Here is a 26,299-nt window from a genome sequence, read left to right as displayed (position 1 = left end):
TCAAAAAAACATAACATTTAGACTAAAACAAAAAAAGAAAAATACCAAAACAATCCCACAATAAAACCACACGATTTGTCCATTTTAGTGTTAAACTACATTATATAACTAATCACGATGACAAAGCTGGTGTGCAAACATATACAGTATAGCCTTTGGTTTGTATGAATACTAGCACTGCAGATACTGGACTCATTATTTGAACACCACTGCTTCTCCACTAAAAATGCTCAATTATTAAAACCACATCATGTCTTAGTCATTAGACATTGCTTTATCAGGAAGAGATTAATGAAAACAAGCTGGCTGAATATATTTCTGGCCACTGATAGGTAGCAAGATGTAGACTAGAGCCGTAATTTCAGTGCAGTCTCACTGACTAAATAAATCCCCCGAGAGAGGACATGCCGAACAGGGGTCTGGGCCAATAAAACACTTTCTGACTTGTCTTTGTGAGTCAATAACACAATAAATGACATACAGGCGACACCAGAACCATCACAAGGTTTTGTCAGCACATTTCTTACGTGGTTGTTTAAATATGTGCTGTCACTATTTTTCACCCCCTCCATGATGAATATTTTTTAAAAATCTCTCTCGTGTCGTGGCACACAAAAATCAGTCTGCGACCTTTTACCATGATGGAATGAAAAAAATACTGCTCTTGAATCTAAAATCAAGAGCATGATTCTACAAGGCACTACATAAAACACTTGGGCAAAATAAGACTAAAGGCCCCCCTTTCCAACAGGTTCTTTCTCATTTGATACAGCCTAGTTTCTCCTTGGGAACCATTCATACACACATACTGTAAAAGCCGCTAAAACACTGATGCGTACAGTGCCACACACTCATATGCACAACACACACACACACACACACTGTGTAGACATATAAGGCACCAGGCGTGAGAGTGAGGGCTTCAGTCTCCTAGGCAACAGTGCAGAGGGGCAGTCAGAGCAGGGTGCAGGGACAGCCACCACTCTTCTGCTTTCTCGCGTGATTAGCGGGGAGTGGCGGAGTCTCCGTCTCTTGAAACTTCCTGAGGAGAGATGGTAATGTAAGTTCATCATAATCCACAGCATTGTCAATCTCATAAGAGCTATTCTCTATTACAAATACCTTATTGCTCGCACAACCTCCATGAAGGCTTCTTCCACATTGTGCCGGTTCTTAGCTGATGATTCCATGTAGGGGATCCTGTTTTCTCGGGCAAATGACATGGCCTCCTCTCTCGAGATCTGTGGGGGCACGCACACATATGAATTGGCAGCCTATTTTTTATTATAAATTCACACAGCTGTGGAACACGGAAACATTACCTCTCTCTGCTGGTCAAGATCTGATTTGTTGCCAACAAGAACTATGGGAAAGTCATCTCTATCCTTCACCCGCAATATCTGAATGTGAAATTTCTGAATTTCTTTAAAACTGAAACAGAGAGAACCAAAAAAGTTCATTAGAATAACAAGTTTTACCATAAAAAAACCTACAGAGTTCATAGAAGGTCATTACAATTGAACTGTTCTTGGATTGTAGCCTGTAAATTTAACTTCCAATAAATTTATATTAAAATTCCTAAAGTTATTATTATTAACAAACAAATAAAACAAGTTACATTAAATATTTTCCTGAACTGAAATATAAACTGACATAACTAAAAAAAAAAGAAAAGAAAAAAAGGATATGGTAAAAAAAGCTCTAACCAAAAAGGTCACTAAATAGAAATAACACTACACTGTGCTGAGTAATTTAACTGTTTTTAAAAATGTAAGTGTTTTTAAATATTAGCAGTTAACACGTTATACAATAAAAATAAACTGAAACTATAAAACTTCACTAAACCTAACAATTTATAGGCTGAACATGTAATACGCATACACAATGTCACTATTTTCACAAATTCATGTTTTTGTAGTTTACACATACAATAATATTATCGTTTTAAAAAACTTGCACTTTGAAACTTGTTTTCAAATGTTCGCGGTTTCAGGCCCCTAAAACACTGTTGCCGTGTAAATGATCAGCCGAAATGCATAAACAGTTTTCTGTTTTCAGTTGAAAACGGTGTCGTGTAAACGGCCCCTAAGGATTCGTACACTGTGAAACCTCAACATTTACACTGGCCACAGAAAGGCTCAGTTCAGCTGTTGAGGCTCAACTCTGCACCTGATGACATGAACACTCATAACCTGCACTTTCATTCTCATCACAAACACATTCTGTGGTTTTATTTTTAACACACACACACACACACACACACACGCTCTGTTCTCGTCACACAGAGAAGTTAGGAACCATCTATTTGCCTTCCTCTCATGCTCACACAAACACACTCGGGAAAACACCTACCTGCCACGGTCATTAAGAGCAAACACCAGTAAGAAACCCTCTCCAGAGCGCATGTACTGCTCTCTCATCGCTCCAAACTCTTCTTGTCCTGCTGTGTCCAGGACTAATGGCGAACGACACAAAACAAAACATACCCCAGGTAAATAGAGGGGAATATACAAAAGGAGCTGATCCACACAAACAAATCACATTTTAGTCATTTAAACACAGCTGGCATGATGTTGTACTGACAGCAAGTCAAAACAAAACCTGGGCAGGAACCCGTAGTCAGCAATGAATCATCAATGATGCAACTCTGAGAAAAATCTCCCTACTGAGGAAACATGTGGAGCTTTTAACACTCATTCCTTCCTATAAAGAACATTAATGCCAACATACTGTCTAATCGTGTCTCCTTTCCATCCACGGTGCAGGTTTTAGTGTACGAGTCTTCAATGGTCGGGTCATAGTCAGACACAAAGTACGACTGTAAAAGAAAACATTTTGGTTCACCAACTCCTAAACAAGGGCTTTAACATGAAGGAACATGCAGAGAAAAGCCCACTGCACTCTGAACGTCACACACGTCTTACAACACACCCACAGAAATAATTACCACCGCGTATTTGCCCCATGTTGCGACATAAATACATATTTATTTCATACAAAGTACTTAAAAATACACACTTACCTGAATGAACTGAATACTGAGGGCGCTTTTCCCCACACCTCCACCGCCCACGACCACCAACTTATATCTTTCTTCCGTTGACATGGCCCTACTCCTGCAAATATGTAACATTAGGTTATTAAACGATACTAATCATGTCTTCTTATACTCAACTACAATGGTTTTAAGAGGAATAATACTGTCCTACGGAGCATAAAGATTTGAGACCGTAAAAGGCCTGGCATCGTTGATAAACCTCTACAATAGGCTACAATGTTACAGATTTGGGCAGTATGTATCAAAATCAAAGCTCCATGTTTCCATATCTACAAAACAATAGCATTTGCAGAATCAGATTGATAACTCTAAAGTGGAAATAAAACAAATAACGCGCTGGTCTGAGCAATGACCGCCGATTACCTTTCTTCCGCAGCCGCCTTGAGTAAATTAGCCTTCTGGTGCCAAGTTAGCGACTCGAAAGTCAGACAACTTAGTCCACTGCCAACCCGCGAATACTCTGACAACTTTAATACACTGTATCCGCAAGATTTAGCCGACAAATTCTCCCCTTTGTACAAGCGATAAAAGCATCTTGCTTATGGAGATAAAGAGCGAATTCCAGGCTCGAAGGAATGTCCGCCCTCTGGATTTTTCTTGGTGATTTCTGGACTCTCTCTTGCTTCCGATAGCTTTTTTTCATGACCAGGGGCAACTTTTTTTTCGTCTTCAGTGTATCTCATACGCATGCCTGAAATGGGCGTGGCTTCCATTGTTGTTTTTCTCATCGCACGAATTATTTCGTAATCGGTGAGCCTTGGCGAGTTCTAATTGGCTGATACGAAAGACTCGATGAACTATTCTGCTGTTACTACGCTTGTATTTCCGCAATAGAAGGCAGGCTATATGATAAATGTGTAATTCGAGCGTCGTCTTTCCCATATTTGGCCAAGGGCCTGGCTTGTGTGAGTTACGGTAGATGTTTTACACAGAGCATTAATTCTGCATCCATTGTCCGTTTTTTATTCAGCTCGAATGATTATAAATAAGCGCAAGAGTTAAAAACAGGAGTAGCCTAATAATCTATAGAAATATCTTGTGGTCATGAGGCTGATTTAAAATTAGTCTGATTTAAACTTTATGTTTGTCGAGATGGAATATTTTGTATCTTATATTTATTTATTTAATGTAACACGTTGATTCTGTTTGCCTTTGTTCTTATAGTAGGCCTATGACTGTGTAATTTCTTGGCAATATCAGTGTGGATGCTGAATCATTTTTTGGCTTGTATATATTAAACAAAAACCTCCAAGAATGTGACAAACAGGGAATAGTGAAAATCTTTTTGGAGACACCCACCAGTTAGGCCTACTGTCTGCCTTCCCAACATGTATGGGGAAATGGTGCTTCTCTTCATTGTGACTAAACCCAAGTAAGGAGACTAAATTTTAGTAGCCTGATGCAACAAATCCCTCAACTTTAGAAAACCCTTCGGTATAACTGTAAGGATATTATAATTAGGCCTACTATTTTTTTTCTTAACTTGGCACAGGTCTATAGCCCAAATGATCAACTGGCTCTTCACAGACATGATGTAGTGGATCTTACCTCTTTTATTGCTAGATTTTGTCTTTTAATAACATTTTATCATAAAATTCACTAAAATAGTTGCTAAAATGAAAGAGACAGAGAGATAAAATAATTGTCTTTAATGAACACTTTTTCAATACAAGCTATAGTGTTAAAATTCCACCTGCAAAATACCCATTTATAAATGTCAATTATCAGTGTTTTTTAATAAATAAAGTCACAGACAGGCTGCGCATTATAACAGACCAAATCACAAGTGTTTTTCCAGACATTCGGTCATTTATACATCTCACCTGTCCATCAGATGACTTGAGTCTGTCAAACACTCTTAGAGGAACATGCAATTTCATCAAATAAATAAGTGAATTCACACACACTCATACATATGCTTTTCACCCATGTCGCTGTCTTCATTCAAGTTCCTTCTGCTCAATGGGGAGGTGCATAATAAACACAGTTCCTTAGCTATGCCTCTCTGAAAAGTCCTCGTTTACACTTCATCTTTAAGTAGTAGCGCAGTTCATACAACCAGTCCCTCCTCAACATCTGTACGGCAAAGCAGCCTGTCCCACTTTAATACGTGGGCCGAGTAGGACCCCAAGCAGCATGCGTTCTCCCCAGTCTAGTATTTTGTTAACCGTTAGACTGACTGGAGACAAGGGGCTGTTGTCTCCATCCATACCCTCCACTGCTTCTACACCACTGGTAACCTCCTGTGAGGAGGTTTTGATCTCACATGGTCCCTGGATCTGCCTGTGTGCTTGTGTGCTTGACTGGTTCACTTGGTTTGTTTTTTGTTGCTCCTCGTTTACTCTGCGGTTTAATTTATTCTTTCTTCTTTGTGATCTTGAGCAGCTGTGTCTAGCTGACGCATCCTTGTTGATCAACCGGTTTGCCTCTTTTGGATCTGTTCTGGTTTCTGATGCTGACGGCTCCATATCGGCTCTTCCCAAGTCCTCTAACGCCCCCGTCTGGTCAACTGCACGGCTCTTCCTCAGATCACAGCTGTTGGCTGATGACCCCTTCTGGTGAGTCTGAGGAACTGCACCCACTGGCGTAAGGGAAAGAGTAAGGCTTTTGCGTTTCTCCGCTAGAGATGGAAGGTAAGTAGGCTTAGGTAGGTAGGACTTTGGTGAATCCTGCTGTGTCTGAGATGTAATGTTTACTGGGATTTGTATCTCTACGGGATTTGTGCGGAGAGTGAGCGCTCCGAGCTTGTCTGAAAGAGATAAGGTAAACTCTGGATTCATCACCTCATTGCGTTGGCCTCTGCTCTGAATATTTTCCATTTGGTTGTTCTTGTTCTCACAGTGCACGTTTGCTTTGGAATCCTCAGTACATCCATCAATAATGCAGTTGTTGTCAATGCTGTTCTGACGGTTTAAGTTAGTTAACAGTGCCACTGTAGAACTGCTGTTGTTTTTTTCATTGGTGGGCTGCAGGCAGTTATCCAAAGGTTTGACTGACTGCTGAGCGTGAAGGTTTGTGTTATTATTCTTCAAAGAAAGCGTTCCCTGGAAGAGCTGCAGCTGCCCCAGGAAGTTAAAATTTGGTGAAATTGTAGGTCTGCGTTCTTTCACAAACCTAAAGGAATAATGAGATAGATACTTTACTCGTTTGAATAATCTGCATTCATTAAAAAATTATATATCGTTCTCAATTTCATCACCAGATTCATACCTCTGACTCTTTTTATGTGCAAAATGTCACTTCTTATATATAGACAATGACAGAAGTAGCAGTAAAACAATGTGCATTACCTGTATGCATGATCCAGATCCATTTTCAGGCTATACATGACGTATGCCACAGCAAGTGCTGGAGATCGAGAGATTCCTGCAGCACAGTGAACCAAGACAGAGCAGCCAAGTGACATGGCCCCATCTGCAACATAACATGATACGATATATTAAAACGTATATTGCATGCACCCAGCGTTTTCCAGCAGGGGACTGATGCATAAAATAGCCTAATGATCTGTTTCAAATTAGCCTCATATTCTTTTCTTTTTTTACACAGACAAACAAACCTATTTCCATATCGATGCTAGTAGCTAATGATGTAATGCAGTTGGGATGCAAAATCAGGCTGATGTAAGGAGTGGGATTCCGATTCCCTCACCAATGAAGCGCAACGCCTGAGGGATCCAAGGAAGCAGGTCATCCCGCAGAGAGTCGTCTATTGGGATACGGAGGTACTGGGACTGGGGTAGAAATGAAGGCTGTGGGCAACATCGGCTCACACTTAGTACGTACGAGATGCCTCGGTCGGACAAACCATCCTGTGGAGACGAACAGCGGGTGAAAGATGAGAAAGTAGGCTAACTTAAATGTTAGGACGAGGACAAATATTGTTAAATGAAGCAAATATAAGTTAAAGATGGTTTTTAGGAGGATACTCTTTAACAGCTAGTAATACTGATAAATCATTAGAGGACTGTAAATATACCTGGGTTACGTCAGTCTCTGCACCAAGGTAGAGATGCGGCAGAATACGGGACAACGGCGGCCGCTCGGACTGACTGTCCCTGTAGTACACCATCTCTTAATTTAAAAAAAAAAAATGTTTAACCTGAAAACCTATGGAGAAAAAATACACAAAAAATAACTATTTGTTGTATGACGCACTAAACAGACAGTCAGAATCCTAAAAGCAGGCCAAGTATGCCTAAAAAAAGATTTAAAGTTTTGATAAATTGCATTTAACAATGATTAAATGCAATGATAACAATGCTAATTGACAAGTTACACATGTTTAGAATAAACTAAACGCTGATACTCACCAGTCCAGTCAGTTATAGATCAGCAGAATGCGCAGGAAGTCCAAAAAGGTTGGAAAAGTCCAACGAAGCTGGTGGATGAACGTTGTAAATAGCACAAACGCGTGAAGTATATGATCAGCAGATCATATACTTGCGCGATTATAAACAGTTCCTTGATTTCTCTTCTCGGTAGTTGTGCTCCCGTGCTCCTCTCCGTTCGGTCTGCGCTTCTCACATTATTTGTTGTTGTATGTCTATACCTGCGCGAGGGAGGAAAAAGATGAGGTCATCCCGTTCCCGAAGCTAAGAATAGTACAATTCTATATGATGTCATTTTCAGCCAATCGGCGCCCAGGCTTGCTCTTTGACGCGCGCGCGTGCACGCTCTAGCTCTATTTGATCGCCATCATCAATTTGCCCTGAAGACCTCGGCATTTTTATTGTGATGAATCGTGTTTTACTCCCTGTAGCCTTTCAGACAGAAACACGTCGCTTTCATTTGGAAATCGAGTGCATGTAATCAGTCAAATGAGACTCTTTTATATCCTTCTAGGCGTTTTAGATGATTTTGTAAGCGGACTCGTGTGCAACGTCCCATGCGAGCAGTATTTCTCTGGTAAACAAAATGTATAATTCAGAACGCTTAGTTCACTAGTCCACATTTATCTATTGATATAATATTTATACTATTTTAAACAACCTCACGTAGTGCACTGCAACCTACATCAAACATAAATGAATTACGTCATGTGTTTTTATCATATTATACCACAATTAATTTTATTTCTTGAGCTACAACTACAAAAAAAAAAAAAAACATTAAACTGTAACACACTTAAAATTAAATGAATGTGAATTTATTCAACTGTATTCATGCTATACCACACTGGACTACTAAACAGCCGTTTAGAGCATTTTCCATTTAACCAGGCAAATTAATTTACAATAATGGGATGGTATTACATTGTCTTTAAAATCTTGCATAATATACTGGACAGATGCATCATCTTTTAAACTAAATGTGCAGGCCCACCCTGAGTCTTATGGCTTTGGGTCTTATTTCAGGTCCAAACATATGAATTATACAGTGAAACAACACTTTTGTATAAAATATTTTCTATAAATTTGACAGCATCTTGTTTTTCTACCCACCATTAAAGGGTTGTTAGATGCATAAACCTGAAGATAGAAGAAAATAGTTGTTATTAATCTAATTTCCGACCTCAAAGAATGGAAAAGTATAAATATGAAGTTAGAAAATAAAAACAAGTTAACCAAAGTTTAAATTTTTACCATTATGCTTTCAGGTTGAAAATAATTATAATGATTTTATTCTATAGACTAGCCATTATATTATAATACTATTACGTTACATTTTTAAACCTCTGTTATGGGCCACCAAACATCTTAGAGCTGGAGTCAGGCCTATTCCATGATGTGCTGAGAGATACTATTTTTTGCTTTGTGCATGTGAGAGATTCAGCAGTCAGCCCTCCTAATCTCTGAGCCCATCCCTAACACATACACACACACACACAAAGAAAACACCTGGTTCGAGTATATGGCATAATTTTACTTTCACATTATTCAGTACAGAGTAAATTTAATCTAACACAGGTATCTGACAGGTTGAACAGCGATACACCGGGGCTGCATTAGCTAGCGGATACTGCATAGACACGCGCACACACAGAAACACACACACACACCATGACTGTGACTCTAATCAACTACAATGACGATGTCCCCAGTACTGCATCGAGAGAAGCGTGACCGTGACCCCCCTCCCTCCCCAGCTGAACTAACGTGACAATGTCGCATAAATTCCATTATATTTTTACACAAGAATCACACAGATTAACACCACACTCACCAAATGATGCTGACCAAAATCGTTATGATCCCTGTACGTGATTTGACAGTTGGCAGCTGCTTTGGTCCAGTGCTCCCCTTAAGCCCCCATCCTCTAGGCCTAAGAATGTGTGTACAACTGTGTGTATGCGATGACTTTTCACAAACTAAGTGCTTTCCCAGGTTTTAGCTCTGCAAAAGAAAATATGGGTCTCCAGCTGTGGTCAGTTACTACTCAAAGTTAATAGTGCGTGTGTGTGTAAAGATTTAGTAACGAGGTAACCACTATCTACTATTCATTTCAGTCAACAACTGTGCTGGAAGAATGAAGATGTCAATGTCTCCCAGATGTGTTTTTTTAACGATATTACAAAAAAAAAAGACAACATGTACATAAAGGTCCACAGCAGTAGCACTCTTCACGTGCAGAAACACACACTGGCGGACCTGACCTTTTCTCTGCTTCACTTCCTCTTTCTGAATCTAGTTCCTCCCCAGCTCGTTTAACACTGTACAACTAACCTGAAACGGTATGCCCATTCACTCGTAGTACAGAATGGAATGTCCAAAACAAAAGCAAAAAAACATTAGACCATTCAAGAAAGCATACAAACACACCGACAATACACCACTATCAAAAACAAGAAAGAGACATACAAATGCAACCATGAAGGGTAATCATTTACATGGTTTATATATATATATATATTTATATATAGAGATTTTTTTTTTCAATAAACATTGTCAGATAATGGGGGTCAGGAAGAGTACTGAATACATAGGACAGGAAAAAAGGGTCGGGACTATAAAAGCCTTTCCTCTCAAAGCCTCTTAAAGTGCACTGGCCATTTCTATGTCGGAAGGAACGCGTGTACGATGCAATAAACTGTAAATGCATGTGGAATCTTTTTTATTTTATTTCTCCATGTACACCAATAGCTCTGAATCTGATTTCAGGAAGAAAGCGAGAGATAAAGCGATGAGGGTTAGTGATTCTGGCCTCTTTTAGAGAAGTGCCATTACGTTAGTGTATTGAGATTGTTTTTTTTTGTTTTTTGTTTTCCTGCTAATAGTCTTACAGGGAATGTTCCAAAGAAACAGCTAATGTGCAGTTTTTGCGGTTGAAACTTTGTGGATAAAACAGGAGAGAGGGAAGACTTGCTCCACTTCCATCTTTTTGCTTTACTTTTCTCCCTCCCCCTTAACCCACAACATACACACACACACACACAAGCTGTCAACACAAGCACAGGAGTTGATCGTTGAACAGGCAGGACGGAGAACGGAACTATCATCATGACTCTTTCACACATGTACGAAAAAAACACACACACTTCTTTCGTTCCATTGCTCACGCACAGGTAAACACCGATAAAAACAAGAAGGGCAGCGCTGATGATAATAACAGTAATAATAATCATTATCAGAAGGACAGTAATATGGCTGCCAGAGGCTGACAGCTACTTTTTCCCTTATGCATGAATGCTTTTTGTAGAATCTTTATTCTGGGGCCTTTCAGGTGGAACGCTGGTCTGGTCTGGTCTGCGTGTCGGTTCTAGATGGTGATAGTCTCGGCTGGCTTTCTAGAACTGTTCCGCCAGCAGCTCACAAAGACGCTGGGAGACAGTGTCCTTACTGCTGCGCAGAGTCAACCGGTACATCTGAGACAGAGAGAGAATAAAGAGCATTACACCAAATGTAAATGCAAACACACAAACAATTGAGAAAGAAACATCAATAGTGCAGATAAGACGCTCATTCCGCTTTCCGAATGCGTGTCTGATCCATATTGTTGATACATAGACTAAATGTAAACTTGCACTATGGACAAAGGAAACTCCACATATACAAAGAGAAGGACGCTGCTGTCACGCCAAATGAACTGGGTTTTACTACCAGACATGGAGTGAAATCACAAGAGAGGGAGGGAGGGAGGATGGGAGGTTTTTGGGTTGAGAGGAGTGGCAGGATGAATGTGTTACCTGCTCCCCAGACTTGAGTTGCATCAGCAGGCACAGAGACACACAGACAACAGTAAGATGCAATAAAACTGACTTGGAAAGAAACCTGTGCTCCATAGCAGCAGGGAGGGACTGTCAAGACACTTGATGCTTGTGGCATTTTGTTTTTTTCCCCCCCCTTTTCCTTTTGTTTGTGTAATATGGATAAATATATTTGCATAAAACAAATGTCTTTTCATACCTGGGCTTGTGCGTTGGGCTCGAGTCTTAGCAGAGAACCCACTTGCTGGGCCTTGGTTTGGATCACTCCGGCACACACAAAGTTTTCTGGGTTTGGATCCACGTTCTCCAAGAGAGCCATGCCCAATCCCAGTAACTACGAAATGTAAGGGAGAAGGGAATAAAAGTAAGTGAACTCTTGTCTGCAGGACTATCGCAATATACCAGTATTGACGATAATAAAAAAATAAATATCAATGTTAATACCACACATACATTAATACAGTAAATAATCTTACTTTGCAACATAGTAAGTGGTGGTATTGCACCCTAACACTGGATGCAACTTGCCATGTTATAAAACATGATGTGTATATACTACTGCAGCACAAACTCATGTTGGAGATCACGGACGAAAGCAATGCACTCTACCCGCACCCGGAAAAAGTTAGTTTTCCGATGTGAGTTTTTGTGATGTCAGCGTGAAGTGCCGATCAACAGTAAGTTATTTTTGTACAGTTAATACAGTTTCTTTTGGCCATGATAATCATGTCATGAAAAACTAATATTGCTGTGTATATAGTATGCAAAATGTGCAAATATGTTGTATGCATAGAATAACCAGATACTTGACCACATATCCCAAAATATGTAGCATACAGAGCAGATAACACGGAACTGTATCCCACAATACATAAATAAATTACCTAAATAAAATACATACCTAAATTAATATATTTGTAATCTTTTTCTTGAATCATTATTTCATTGAATTGAAGTTAACATTTTCACACAAACTCAGAAATAAATTATTGTTTTGCATTTTTAATCTGAGACAACTGATAAATGGACACTGAATTAACCATGCAAAAAAATAGGGTAATGTGGCAATTCTGCAGACTACTATTTGAAAACGCCCACTTTTGTGTGGTGTACAGTATATACCGTAGAGTACGCAGTAGGCTAGTATGGCATTACAAACACAGTCATGTAAGTTGACATGTAAGGCGGTGTCAACTCACCTTAGCTTTGAGCACTTCGGTGTCCATGGCATGGTTAGCCTTGAAGATCTTCTGTGCTTCTTGCTGAGGTCTGTGAGGGGAGAATTTAGCAAGTTTCTTATTTAGAGAACAGTTTGTGATTCATGTAAACAGTAATCTGTCCTGTGTACACACAAACACTTACTGGCTGAGCTGTTTCCAGCGCTGAAAGAAGTCATGTGATGCCATCTCTGTGGGCTGGAAGAACTTGTTTATGGTAACGGGCAGCTTGAGTGTGAGGTTCTGGAGAGCTCCGCCATACCTGAGACAGCATGAAAGCTTTGTAAACCTCAGAGTGCATGTTGATTTTCCATCGAAACCATTGAAATGCTTGCATTTGTCACCTGAACTTGATGTTGAGGAGCGGTGCATCAAGGAAGTCAGTCAGACACTCGATGTTAATGACCTGCTGCACCTGAGCACCTCCTTCTATGAGAGGCTCCACTATTTTAGTCTGAACATTGAGCTGTGGGATCAGTCAAGGTATTGCAACGAATCAACAAACGACAAACTAGCATCCTCAGATAATCGCCATGACAAAAAAAAAGCTCACTTTATCACATGGTGAATAAGGAGAAATGAATATGTGTTTGCATGTATGTATGTGAAGGATATGAGATTGTAGCTCTCCTGGGCAGGTGACTGTGGTCGTGAAGGTTACAAACTGCACTGACGTCTTATTGCCATAGAACAGATACATCCGCCCTGTGAGGTGAGGCAACATACACGCAATTTGAATACCAAGTCAAATATTAACATGGTAACAGGTTTTTATACTGCTAACACAATAGAATAAAAATGAGCCAGAACAGCAAAAATGTGTACATTGAAACCACAAACAGAGGTTAAAATACAATAAACTTGATGACAGTTCAGAAGTCAGCTGACATATACTCCAGATGATGCAATTCAAATTTTGCAGATGTTGTGACTCACCCAGGTTCTGCCGATATTCAGACTTTATGCCGATCTGTAGCAGCTGATTCTCAAACAGAACTCCATTGTTCTTGCACACAAACCTGAGGGCAAGAGATAAGTGTGAGATAAGAGTGTTTGTGAGGCAGAAAAGCTCACAGGGACAGCTAGCAATGGTGCTGTTTTTTTTAAATGGTGGGTTCACGTGTTGGAAGAATGATCAAAAGCATGAGCTGGGAAAATTCACCTTAAACTCACTCCCAATTTTTTTATTTGATCTTTAATGTTATTTTGTTATGATCAGTAAAACAGGTCATCACAAAGTGTTAGTAAGATGCAATTAGCTTCTGTTCATGCTAAGTGACTTGGATAAGTTAGAAATTTAGCAAGTGTTCACTAACAGGGAAGTCAAGCCAAGCACATCAACACCGGAAGAATGACTTCCTGAATAGGAATAGGACCATCCGAAGAGCACGTGAATGCAGCATAAGACACTGAGAGGAGTGGATGTTGAAAGGGAGACCCAAGAATCAAGAGACAGTCAATCAAAGCTAAGCCAAAAAGAGTGGCTGGGCAATTATCAGAGCTACCAAATGTGGTTGACTATGTAGTGCCATGGTCTCTTTCATCTGATAAAATAATAAGCATAAGAATGGGAGCTGTGAACTAGTAGTTCGAGCACATGCTGTGACACATAGCCATGAAGCTTATAGGGGCCAGACAAGCCCATCTAACAAGATTTCCTGCCAACACTCTACTATGCCTATAAATAAAAGTAGCACAAACGGATTCTTATATTGGTGTACATCTATACACATGCCTTAAAGGGATAGTTCACCCAAAACTGAAAATTCTGTCATCATTTTACTCACCCTCATGTTCTTCCAAACCTGTATGAATTTATTTCATCTGCCGAACACAAAAGAAGATATTTTGAGCCAAACAGTTGATGGGCCCCATTGGCTTCCACAGTACTTTTCCTACTACGGAAGTCAATGGGACCCATCAACTGTTGGGAAATTTGACTTAAAGAAATTAATACAGGTCTGAAACTACTTGAGGGTGAGTAAATGATGACAGTTTTCATTTTTGGGTTAACTAACCCTTTAAGCAGAAATGTCTACAATGAGCAAGCAGACACATGTTATTGGTTTCATGGGTTAGAGATTTTGATTGAGTGCAGACTTACTGAATAATAACTACTTGATTTAATCAAGTTTACATTTATAATTGTCACTATAATTAACTGTCATGATACATAGATTATAGGTCTAATTCTGCAGCACGGAATACAAGAAGGCTTTTCGCAACATTAAAAAATTACTGCTGTTGGTTTTTTTTCCATAGACACTACCTTTTTAAAGTTTGGGGTCTGAAAGAAATATTTTATGGCTACCAAGGCTGCATTTATTTGATCAAGAAGCGATAGTGTGAAATGATTCGAATACATCTTAAAAAATAATTTATTCCTGAGATATCAAAGCTGAATTTTCAGCATCATTACACGTCTTCACTGTCACATGATCATTCAGAAATCTTAATACACTGATTTGCTGTCTTTACTGTCACTTTTGATCAATTTAATGCATCCTTGATGAACAAGTATTCACTTCTTTCAAAACACACTAAATGAACTCAAACATATGAACAGCAATGTATATTTAATACTAATAAAAATGTTTATATTCGCAATAAATAAAAAAATACTGCCAAACAGCTTCTACACTACATGCCTAAGATTAACAGTAACATACAAAACCAAACAACAACCAAGGAGAAAAAGAGGAGGTATAATATGAAAGTGGCTTCTGGTGATGGTTGTGTCTGAGATGGTCGGGTGACTGAATGGAGGCAGTGAAGTAGGCGAGTGAGCTCTTACTTGTTGAGCAGTTCGTTTGACTCAGGCAGAGGAGGAGCAGGATCTTCAGAGACCGCAGAAGGGGGAGCAGAGCTGAGAGACCGAAAGCCAAGAATGGAGAGAGAACAGAGAGCGGCCCCAGGAGATGAAGAGAGGGGTGAGAAGTGTTAAGTGTGAAAAGGCACAGATGGTTAAAACAGATCAAGGATGTTAGAAAGTGGTGAGCCGGTAAAACGAGAAGTGTAGAGAGAAGCCAAAGTAGGAAGCAAGAAAGGGGAGAGAAAGAGAAAAGGCAGAGGTTAGTACAGGCATTACATCTGTGGCAAATAAAATGTTAGCAATTCATATTACAAAAATACTCCACAGACACAAACAGAAAAGAACACATTTACACAACAACATCTATAAATAACCAAACAATTAAGGTGTTTATATGTGACTGTCAGTAAGTTTTGCTGTAACATATTGACACTATGGTCAACCACTGGGCCCTTACTCCGAGTCACCAGAACCCTCGGCCAATAGGGAGTCAGAGCTTTCAGTAGGGGGTTCCATATCTCTGCCATCGTCCAATGAAAAGCAAGGACGTGAGACGCACACACGTTCACGCATACACACAAACATGGGCGCACACACACCAAAATGAGGGAGATGGAAAAGGGAGGGAAAGAGAAAGAGAAAAAAAGTGCAAAGAGAAGAGAAAGACAGTCACATACACAGCAAGATAAAGGACACAAGATTACACAACACACAAAGAGGAAGACCAGAAGAACAAGCGATAGAAAGTGAAACGACAGAAGAGCAGAAAGCCTGACAGACGTATATGCAAGCTCTGAACATGTTAAAATATTAGTGTACTTCACTTCAGTCAATTAAAGAAATAAATGCACAGTGGACTGAAAACAGGATGCTAATGAACCGGATTCTTATTTACCTCAGGAAGCCATCATCATTGACACCAGCCTCTGAGAAAACATCAACCAATAAGCTGCCTGCGCTGGGAGCGGCGGCGGAAACCGGGGGTACCGTGCGGAGCCCCAGCAGATCGGCAGATGGGGACGGAGTAGACTGAAAGAAAAAGAGCGTTCATTACATTGGATATCGGTTTTATAAGGAGATGCTTAAGTGTTTGAATCAGGGTGTGTGCAGTGGGTGGGTGTTTTCTCAGGAATTGCTCTATTAGCTGACTCACTTCCCTGTAACAACGTAAACATGTGCAGCGGCTGAAGTCTGCCGCATATTAGTTTCAGCCTCAGCCCACAGACTGCCTTACAGTACGTGCACTGACCATCTGATGTATATTGCCCACAAAAGTGGTAAGAGCGGTCTAAAAATTGACAGCTCTTATCTGATGCACCAGTGTGACTATAAACAAAATCATGTTCATAAGGAACTTGGTTGATAAATGAGCACTTAATGAAACTGGCAAAAACATTTCGTTTTGAGATGCTAAGTAGCAAGATAATCAAAAACAGACCTGTACATTGTGCTTTGCTTTTGAGTAATGTCTGGACTACATTTTGGTGGGCAGTAATTTATATTACCGGTCTATTATATTAGCTATTACAGAAAGATCTGACCCTATAAAGCATGTAAAAACAAAACTAAATGTGACATCACTTTTAATATCAGTCTTACTTATACTTAATATACTTTTCCTGTCTTAAAGGGTTAGTTCACCCGAAATGTTTAATTCTCCCATGATGTACTCATCCTCAAGCCATCCTAGGTGTATTGTTTCGTTCAGCCAAACACAATTCGCCTTTGGCTAAGCCACGCCCTAGAATGTAGATTGACCAATCACAGCGCAGCCAAGAACGAGCTCCCACAGAGGCTCCGACACTTTTTCACAGCGCTCCATTGACTTTAACGCAGGAGGCTCATATTTTTGGTCTCGGCAGGCTATTACGTCGTCGTTTTATAAAAAATATGGTTAAGCGTTGTCCCTGGGGCATTTGTAACACAGATACGCGTTTCCCAGAGAGGTTGGAGGGGGTGTCCGTTTTTTCCCCTTCCCAAAACCGAAGTTAAATACTGACAAGTGTCGTCTTTGGATTAAACTGTGTGGACGTCCTCAGTCAGCGAAACCCCTCAAGGATCAACAAGCTCACCTTTGCTCTAAGATACATTTACCTTTAAACCTTACTGTGTGTGAAGTTAAGTTATACTAGTTAGACAGTTTTATGCTGTTTAGGTTATGATTTCGGTTCTCTGCCCTAATTGTTGATACGCTAGCACACGCTGCTAATAAATACAACTTTATACTCGCGTAGTCCGTTTGCTTTGTAAATAATAACGATTACAGAAGTGAATAGAGACCTACCTAGCTTTGTATGAACAGTGTTTCTCCTGATATTGTTAGTCACAGCCTCCGTCTCGATTAGGATATTCGGTGGTTCATTTTTTGACTGTGACCGTTATGCGTTTGCCTCTATTTGGATGCCTTGTTGCTGCTTGCGTTTCACCGTATGTCTTGAATAAAGCCTTCAAACGCATACTGCAGACACTTTTGCCTACTTCTATCGGACACTTTATTTGCTGCTTTATAAAAGTTTGATAAAATTTCAGCAGGAAGAGCCGTCACAGCATAAGCCATGTTGATACCAAACCAGAGCCCAGATGAAGTTGTCGGAGGTAGCAACAGTAACTAAGGGGGGCGGGGCTTAGCCAAAGGTGAATTGGGAGTTATATTAAAAAAATACCCTGGCTCTTCCAAGCTGTATAATGGGAGTGAATAGTACCTGAGATTTTAAAGCCCAAAAAAGCGCATCCATCACTCACGCAGTTAAAAAACACGTTATTTGTGACTTTCCGAATACCGTATTCGGGTTCGGCTCCACCCCTAATATATATACATCAATTAATTCTATTGGCACAGTCAGACCGGTTCAGATTTTTTAAATTCACAAAAATTTATTATTTTTGGCCCATGAAATCAGTACTATAAGATTTTTTGGTAGGATTTAAACAGAAATTGAATAAAGTGATCAAACACTTCAGTCTGCATAAATTATTAATTAAATTAAGGCTAAAAGTTATTCAGTGAAGAAAAGTGAGGGATTTACTCTTTCTTTTGTTCTTTGATTAACATTAATGACACAGCAGTAAGTTCTGTCACTGTAAGACCTGAACGCACATGACGCAGATCTGACATGCATCCCATTTTCTCACAACTCTGTTTATTTAAGACTTCATTCAACCCATTTAAGACTGTGCTTACGAGGATACTCGACAAAACTGGCATTTTAGCTATAATTCTATATATATATAATTACTTGCATACGTTAACGCGTTAATTTTGGACAGACCTAATATATATATACACATCTCAAGCAACATCATCCATGTGTGTTTGTGTCCCTCACAGCATTAGATGCAGATATGCCGGAGTTGTCTCCTCTCTCCCCTCCTCCATTGAGTTCTCCCTCTCTCTTTCCCTCCTCTAGTTCATTCACAGACACGGCTCCTGGTCCTTTCTTCTTTTTCAGCTTGGCCAGGATGGACGACTCTCTCTCTGGGAATGGAGGCATCTCCTCAAGCACTGTGGCCTACGCAGTTACAAACAAATTATGCAAACAAATAAACGGTGTCAAACATATCAACAAAATGTGCACAAAAGGATGTGATCTCACCAGGACATCAGTGCTGGCAATGGAGGACAGTTTGAGATACTCCACAGCTCTCTGCTGCAGCTCGACATCACTGTTCCTGATCTGGCTGTCAGAGCGCAGCACTTCCTGAATGGTGCTCTTTGTCTCCGGGAACAGATTAATGAACTTAATATAGGCAGAAAGCAGCAGGGCACGCGTGGGGACTGAACACAGGTGAAACTTAGAGTGGAGCAGGTTAAACTGAACCAGAGGACTAGTGAAATGGAAGGATAGAGGTGAGATGAGTGGAAGCATAGTGCAATTTGATGGAAAGAAAAAGAGAGACGAAAAAGAACAAGAGAACATCATCAATACAACAATAAAACACATCTAAAACACCAAAGTGCAAAGTTAGAAAACATTGCTATGAGTGGTAAAAGAACTCACCTGGAACGAGGATCACCAGCAATAAGGTTACCAAACTCCCCCAGGATGTAGCCTCCAACCTTCACCATGTTCTCATGACAAGCTGGAGCCTGCAAAGCCTGTGGAAATTAAAAGACAACAAAAAGAGAGCAGAAAAAAAAGTGTTGCATGAAGTATCGCAATGATGGTGGGAACCAATTTTCTGGATCTTTGGACAAGTAAACATCTGGTGTCATTTACCTCAAAGACTGTCTTGGCTGCATATCCCTGCACATCGTCACGGTTGATGACGATCTGGATGACGCGGTACCACACTTCCTCACTGACGTAATCCCCAGCAATGCGGATTAGGTTCAGAATGGTGTCCACATACCAGGAGTAGTCTACTGCATATTTCTCTGCCAGGATGGCAACCTTCAGTACCTACAGACACAACAGTCACTCATTTTAACAATGACCTACGACTGAAGAGATACGGTAGAGATGAAGAGTCACACACCATTTCCTCTCTGATGGAGTAGTCTGCTGTCTCCAGGTAACTCAGCATCTCGGCGACAATCTGCTTGGCATTACTGCGATCGCACATGGCATAGAGGAGGTCAGCAGCTCTCTGACGCACACTGACATCCCTCTCAGTCTGCCAGCAAGATAAATAGAATTAAATGGTGTGTTCATGAATAATAATAAAAATCTGTCATTTAAATGAGCATTTTTAGTTTCTTAAGACTGCAGAATCTATCCACTTACCTTCAGGGCGTTGATGACTGTCTCTATATGCGTTTTAACTGCCTCATGGGAAAACTCAGAGCTGGCAAGGGTGCACATGCTCTCCAGGGCCAAGTAGCGCAGATTGGTCTCTCTGTGCTGCAAGAACTGCCCCAGCTGGTTACAGGCCCGAACAAGAAGATTCGGCTCGCTGTGGAGAAACAAGGGCCATGAATAGAGTTTAAGTACAACGATGAAATGCTAAATACTAACTGCTGTAACGATATGCGATATGAAACCGTAATCGCGACACTCAGATCCACGAACCTGTGTCGCAGTGTGAGAAGACAGATCGCGACACACCCCTTCCAACTCCCAGAGTTATACTTCCCGTCCAGATCCAATGCTACCACATCTTTAAATTACTATTATTTGAAGTTAACATTATAAAATACATAGACCTACACCACAGAACTAGATGGATAAATTCTTTAATTTTACCTGTAACGGCCGTTTCACATCGCAAGCATTAGCGGCGTGTGAGCAGCGCGTTTTTTTTTTTCAGCGTGCATGTTAATCAATGAGTGCATTCACACCGGGAGGAGCAGCGCGTGAGCGTCAAGCAGGAGCATCGCGTTAGCAGAAGTGAAGCGCGGGTTTCGGCGCCGAGTCTATTTTTGCTGCGCTGCTCACGCTCAATTAAAGTGAAAGCACGCTTATGATGGACGAAATTATGATTTCACACAATAAGTTCCCAAAATGCACAGAATAAACATAATCTAGTGAGTTTTAACAAGAACTGGAGTAGGCAAACAAAAGAAAATGAAGAAAATGAAGACTTACAAATATTTACCTGTAGGTTTTTCAAATGTTATATAGAATCGAGGTTTGTATCGAATCGTGGGTCAAAAATCGTGATACGAACCGAATCGTGGGTTTGGTGTATCAATGGAGATACAATAAAAATTGTACAGATACAATGGAGACAATGTGCACCTGTCATAGTGGATGATGAGAGAGATGGCTTCGAATAGGATGGCATTCTTGGCATTGGAGTGCTGAACCTTCTTGGATTTGGGTGGCTCTTGGGCTTTGTTGAGGATGGTCTCCAGACACTCCACCAGTCGTCCCTTCACAGCACCATCTTCAGGCGGTGGGTAGCACTGCAGCAGTCGCAGCAGCTTGCAGGACAGCCACGGAGCAGGAACAAAGTAGTAGGTGTAGTCCTGCAGGTCAGTGGACGCTGAGGACACAATCTAAGAATGGAAAAAGACAATCAAACACAAGATAACATAAATCTGATGTTGCAAAGAATTAAGTTTTTCCATATTTTTCAGTGGTAAAACATCGCAAATAAAACTAGTCAGTGGAACTGGCAATTTGCTGCACAACACAACCATGAAAAGCTGGCAGAATCAACCAAAAACAGACTTTTGCTGAGCAGACTTTTTTTTTTTTATGTTGCAAGCTGACAGAAAATTTTACATATATAATTATTTTTTTTAATCAATATTTGAATGTAACATTTTAACCTTCAATTTTTGGTAAGTTCTGTTTATTTAAAAAAAAATATTCTGATGGTTTAACAAAAATGGCTGTTTAATTGTGGATACAATAGACCAGGGATAGGCAACTTCGGTCCTGGAGGGCCACTGTCCTGCAGAGTTTAGCTCCAACCCTAATTAAGCACACCTGAACAAGGCAATCAATGTTTTCAGGATTACTAGATAGACACAGGCAGATGAGTTGTTATCAGAGCTGAAGCTAAACTCTGCAGGACAGTGACCCTCCAGGACCGAAGTTGCCTATCACTGCAATAGAGTCAGGAGGATCACACCATATTTCATTTTTGACAGGGATGAAAACAAGGCTGTGAGGGATAGAAGTACAGTGTGTTCAATTGATTGTACTGTTGTTTAACAACATACTGATTGTTCAGCAGACTAAACATCTTTTCTAAAAGACTCAGATCTTCAGCTGACAAAAAGGTTTGCTTAATGGAGATTTTGTCTACGATGGCCTAATTTACTTGAAGTAATCCATAATAAAGTAATGCTAACCTAACAATTTTAAACCCTTTTTACATTTAAGTTATATATACACACTACAAAAGTTTGGGGTTGGAAAGATTTTTGTAATGTTTTTGAAAAGTTTAATGCATGCACACACAAACCCTCACCCTGCTGAGACGTGACACAGCAAGTGACACACAGGTCTTGAACTCGTCAGGGTTCTTCTGGCTGAGACATGTGATCAGGGAGATCGCAGCAGTGACCACACCCTAAAAGAGAAGAACATCAGAAAACTGAAAAGTCCTTAAAAGCACATTAACCACAAAGAAACATGCTGATCTATAAATGTGTACATTTTCAATATAAACGGGCATGTGTATGAACATCATGAGGTTGTGCTCCCTGTGTGTCAGGCTTACCATGTGCTGGTCATTGAGCAGGTGCACCACTCTAGAGGTCCATTCTCCCATGAGCACCAGGTCTGGCGAGGTCTTATACAGGCGGAGCAAACACAGAGCGGCTGACTGCTTCACACTGTCCATCGTATCTCTGTCATTAGGATAGGAACTACATTAGCCATCTACAGCAGCATTCACCTACTGAAATTAAAACGCTTAGGAGCAAGACACTATATGTGAATAGGGTAAAAATTAACACCGATATCACCATACTTTCCCCAGCTGATTATCTAATGAAATATGCATAATTTACATACATTTCCAGAACAGATATGTGAACATCAGATTAAGCCAGGTTTAAAATTAGTTTCATTTTATTAATATTAAACTTGAATGTTTTTGCAGGATCTCTTGTTAAATCATAAAATACTGTCAACAGCCAGAAAAATAATCATTTTTTACCATAAATTTATTCATAAAGTTTTGTATAAACAAATGAATAAGAGGTTATAAGAGCAATCCCCACTGTAAAAACCTTCAGTATATAGATGGGAATAAAATGGGAATTTTGGTGTAGGTAAGTTCTACTGCTGTGAAGATTTCTGAAATGGCCTTTAAACAAAATGGCCAGCAGTACCGTAATTGTACTCTACAGACAGAAATGGATAAATCATAATCAAAATATCTAATACTGAACTCAAGAAAACAAGAAAGTGACACCAAACACACACTTCCTGTTTTATTAATCCCATTCTCCCCTTACACAATTTAGTTCCTTCTTTAGTTCCTTTACTTTGAAACTCTCAACCTGAATCCCTAATTTTTGCACTCATGTCAAAGCTGCACGATTCTAGATAAATTGAGAATCACAATTTTTGTGTTTAAAATGGAGATAATGATTATCCTACAATTCTGAATAGACAACCAAAAATAATAATTATCATTTGAATTATGTTTTTTATTATTAATAAAAATCATTTTGAAAGAGTGATCCAATGACTTGCTCATAAACACTTCACTTGTCTCATTACTGGATGAATCACCCCCAATTTCCACCAGATGCGTAACGGCTGCGGAACGGCTCAGCTGCGTGACAGCTCCGTGTTCCGTCGTCCGTCAATACCCACCAGGTCCGGATTTGTTGCAGAACGGCTGCGACCGAGGACCAACGAGATCTCGCTAATTCACGTGTGATCGCGCGATATGTAGTTTCAATAAACAGAACCACCAAACCAGGAACAGTTTTCCGCAATGATCATCATATTTTCCGCCAAATATGATCCGCCATGATAACGGTGTATTTTATTTTGAAAATTAAACGGATATTTTATTTTGGTTTGGTTTGTTCTGTTTTTTGCTCGACTTCCTGTCCTGCGCACTCTGCCCTGTAGTGCTGCGGAGCTCTCCAGCATCCGGCAAAAATAGAAGCTCTGCGTATCAGCTCCGGAGGGCTGTGGATCGCCGGAGTCGGAACGCAGCTGTTCTGCATTCAGTGGAAATACACACATTGACTTTAACGGAAACCGATTGACTCCGCCGCCGTGCGCGAGCCGTAACGCAGCCGTAACGCATCTGGTGGAAATTGGGGGTTAGTGTTTTTGAACGAATCTCTTGAATGAACGAAACCTTGACAAATACATTTAACAGTCACTTGTCGCCACCTACTGGCCTAACAATGTAATTGATACAATCTTTATTTGAAGTGCCCAATTTCAAAAGGTTAACTATTTTGATCGCTACCGTAGACATCAGTGTTTATCCAAACTATAAACTTTTATCCCAGTACTTCTGTGATAATAAGAACATTTGTAACACAGAAATAGCAATACTGTGTGGTTGACAAGACTGTTTGTGAAGCCGTTTCATCCCTATACATGACAACTGTTCTGTCTGGGTCAGCGGCAGTGCCAACGCAGATTTGAATGTTCGTCTATGATCGTACTTTTCAAATGTTTAATAGACAGATGAATCGCTGACATTTAAGAATAAGACTGCAGAGGTGTTTGAATTAAGATCAAAATCTTTTAATGATGAATCGTGCAGCTCTACCTGCACCAAAACCAAGTTGCTCACCCAGCCACAAGGATGCGCGGAATCTCTCCAGCGAAGGCCTCGGCCATCTCTCGGCTGCCCACGTTGGCGATGCAGTGCAGAGCCAGACACATGAAGGTGGGGTTTCGGCTTGACAGGTCGTTCTTGATGGCATTGTTAATCAGTCTGATCAGTTCACTGTTACTGTTTACCAGCACAGAGATGAACAGATATCCCTGGAGAACAAAAAAAAAGACGAAATTACAAAAAGAAGCTGACAATTATACTGCGCACACACTCTGACTGAGGGCAAATGAGTGTACGGTAAAGCTGAAATGAAAACCGCGTCAGTGAAGAACGGTCATCTTCAAACAGACTCAGAGCAGCAGCCCTGTGAGCTTGGTGGATAAGCACTGAACCACGAGAGAGAGATTTTCCCCCCCGCTGAACTAATGTGTCTCCCTCACTGCTGCAAGGGCTGAAGCTCTTCTCCATTCTAGCTGCATCGTGATGTCGAACGTGCTTTTAAAATCTGAAGGTTTGAAGGAGTTTCTTGCAAGATGATCAGTATCAACTGATTTAAATTCTACAACAATCAGCTTGCAAAGTTCAATCATTTGCTCCATTCAGTTTATCTTTACTTACAAAACTGTCTCTTTCAGGAATACTTTGGGTGTTTTTCCTTATGTGTGGAAGATGAAGATATATATAGCCTGATTGTGTGTGTGTGTGTGTACTCACACACACTATTCATATTATATTACTTTAATTTCATTGTTATATAACTAAGCACTTTTTTGTTAGTTTTTTTGTTTATTGATGTTATTGTAATTGTTTAAAAAATAAATAAATCTTCATCATCTAAAACACATTAGCTGAATTTAACATCAGAAGAGCAGTGGAATGTTCCAGCTAATGGACGCGTTGAAACTGTTGGCTGGAGGCTGTGACTCCTTGTTTAGTTTGAGACACTAAATACAGCAGGCAATTTGATGACCTAAATCAGGTTTGGAAAACATTTTAATGTGCTTATGCTTATAATTCTCATTTCAAGAATCATAGGTAACTAAGACGTTGTAGTGAACCTGTTTGACTTCTATACAAAGATATTAGTATCCTCCACTAATACTTTGAGTGAAGATTTTTTTGGGGTTTATCTCATGGGAAATGTGTCTTGAAAATATTTGACCCATATGGTAGGAGTAAGTCAAAACGAGATTACATCACCACATATAATATCTTGCAGTGAAAGGGACCTTTACAAAAGGCTAACAAGATATGCCTTTTGTTGTATATATCTTGTTTCTAGTTCACGGAAGCGTATAAAAGTGCAACAGGAAGAAAAAGATACAGCGTCTTCTGCAACCCCTTTAGAATTCATTAGCCCTGTGTAAATATAATTCATTTTGCCATGTACAGTATTATCCAAGAACAAATGCTATGGCCATGTGGTGTTTAGTGACAACACATGTTGTTGTCTAGTTTGCATTGTAAATGTTATTCAATGCATTTCCTTTTCAAGGAAAAAGATAAGCTGACTCCGAATGGCCCTCAGTTATGTAGTCCTTTTTTGTACCGAAACATGCTCAGATTGTGCCCTACTTCTGTCAGTTACCCTACAGAGAGCTGAGTGGCTGAGTGGGTGTTTGATCAGCAGGAGATAATTAGACATCATGGTAGGTTTACATGGCATGGAGTGCCACTAAGCTTCTCTGACAAGATAAAAAACCACATCTGTTGCCCACTCTCACTAGATATGGCCACATGCATCAGACCGATCCAAATGTTCAAATTAAGAGAAGGCCCCTTCCACAAGAGTAAAACTGTATTCTTGAGTCATCACTTTCAAATTTCAGATACATTTTCTACACTATCATTCAAAAGTTTGGGGGCAGTAAGATTTTTTTTGATAAGTTATGCTCACCAAGGCCGCATTTGTTTGAT

The 26,299-nt window shown here is 40.1% G+C and overlaps 3 protein-coding genes across 7 annotated transcripts in view; all 3 read right to left on the bottom strand.

Moving 5' to 3' along the window:
- Positions 1 to 902: 902 nt before the first annotated feature.
- rras (RAS related) lies at positions 903 to 3,769 on the bottom strand. Its single transcript, XM_079607086.1, has 7 exons — positions 3,422 to 3,769; positions 3,023 to 3,116; positions 2,731 to 2,818; positions 2,353 to 2,455; positions 1,323 to 1,431; positions 1,123 to 1,241; positions 903 to 1,042 (listed from the first exon to the last, which is right to left on the bottom strand). Exons 2-7 carry the CDS (start codon positions 3,104 to 3,106, stop codon positions 955 to 957), a joined length of 591 nt encoding a protein of 196 aa, XP_079463212.1. The 5' UTR covers positions 3,107 to 3,116; positions 3,422 to 3,769; the 3' UTR covers positions 903 to 954.
- Positions 3,770 to 4,692: 923 nt separating this feature from the next.
- Positions 4,693 to 8,777, bottom strand: LOC307004199 (uncharacterized protein). Of its 3 annotated transcripts, XM_079623297.1 has the most exons (6): positions 8,502 to 8,777; positions 7,371 to 7,609; positions 7,037 to 7,167; positions 6,618 to 6,869; positions 6,349 to 6,472; positions 4,693 to 6,172 (listed from the first exon to the last, which is right to left on the bottom strand). In XM_079623297.1, the coding sequence occupies exons 4-6, from the start codon at positions 6,625 to 6,627 to the stop codon at positions 5,128 to 5,130; spliced, it is 1,179 nt and encodes a 392-aa protein (XP_079479423.1). In that variant the 5' UTR covers positions 6,628 to 6,869; positions 7,037 to 7,167; positions 7,371 to 7,609; positions 8,502 to 8,777; the 3' UTR covers positions 4,693 to 5,127. The 3 variants fall into 3 exon arrangements, with proteins under 3 accessions (XP_079479423.1, XP_079479422.1, XP_079479424.1); XM_079623296.1 differs by lacking the exon at positions 8,502 to 8,777 and having other exon boundaries at positions 6,710 to 6,869; positions 7,371 to 7,718; XM_079623298.1 differs by lacking the exon at positions 8,502 to 8,777 and having other exon boundaries at positions 7,371 to 7,648.
- A 124-nt stretch (positions 8,778 to 8,901) lies between these two features.
- Positions 8,902 to 26,299, bottom strand: part of ap2a1 (adaptor related protein complex 2 subunit alpha 1) — a 31,542-nt gene continuing 14,144 nt past the window's right edge. Inside the window, exons 3-22 of one of the 3 annotated variants that reach the window (XM_079623266.1) lie at positions 24,398 to 24,591; positions 22,346 to 22,475; positions 22,094 to 22,195; positions 20,911 to 21,170; positions 19,957 to 20,125; positions 19,709 to 19,846; positions 19,450 to 19,632; positions 19,231 to 19,328; positions 18,826 to 19,057; positions 18,559 to 18,741; positions 16,128 to 16,261; positions 15,690 to 15,752; positions 15,215 to 15,286; positions 13,357 to 13,439; positions 13,037 to 13,125; positions 12,765 to 12,889; positions 12,566 to 12,682; positions 12,403 to 12,472; positions 11,403 to 11,537; positions 8,902 to 10,861 (exon numbers count right to left, since the gene is read on the bottom strand). In XM_079623266.1, coding sequence (XP_079479392.1) covers positions 10,784 to 10,861; positions 11,403 to 11,537; positions 12,403 to 12,472; positions 12,566 to 12,682; positions 12,765 to 12,889; positions 13,037 to 13,125; positions 13,357 to 13,439; positions 15,215 to 15,286; positions 15,690 to 15,752; positions 16,128 to 16,261; positions 18,559 to 18,741; positions 18,826 to 19,057; positions 19,231 to 19,328; positions 19,450 to 19,632; positions 19,709 to 19,846; positions 19,957 to 20,125; positions 20,911 to 21,170; positions 22,094 to 22,195; positions 22,346 to 22,475; positions 24,398 to 24,591 — 2,655 coding nt within the window. In that variant the 3' untranslated portion in view covers positions 8,902 to 10,783. The remainder of the gene's footprint in view (positions 10,862 to 11,402; positions 11,538 to 12,402; positions 12,473 to 12,565; positions 12,683 to 12,764; positions 12,890 to 13,036; positions 13,126 to 13,356; positions 13,440 to 15,214; positions 15,287 to 15,689; positions 15,753 to 16,127; positions 16,262 to 18,558; positions 18,742 to 18,825; positions 19,058 to 19,230; positions 19,329 to 19,449; positions 19,633 to 19,708; positions 19,847 to 19,956; positions 20,126 to 20,910; positions 21,171 to 22,093; positions 22,196 to 22,345; positions 22,476 to 24,397; positions 24,592 to 26,299) is intronic. The other 2 variants (XM_079623267.1, XM_079623268.1) reach the window with 2 other exon arrangements.

Source organism: Phoxinus phoxinus, assembly GCF_949152265.1.
Source record: "Phoxinus phoxinus genome assembly, chromosome: 1".
Taxonomy (NCBI): Eukaryota; Metazoa; Chordata; class Actinopteri; order Cypriniformes; family Leuciscidae; genus Phoxinus; species Phoxinus phoxinus.
This window is presented reverse-complemented; position numbering and strand designations above follow the sequence as displayed.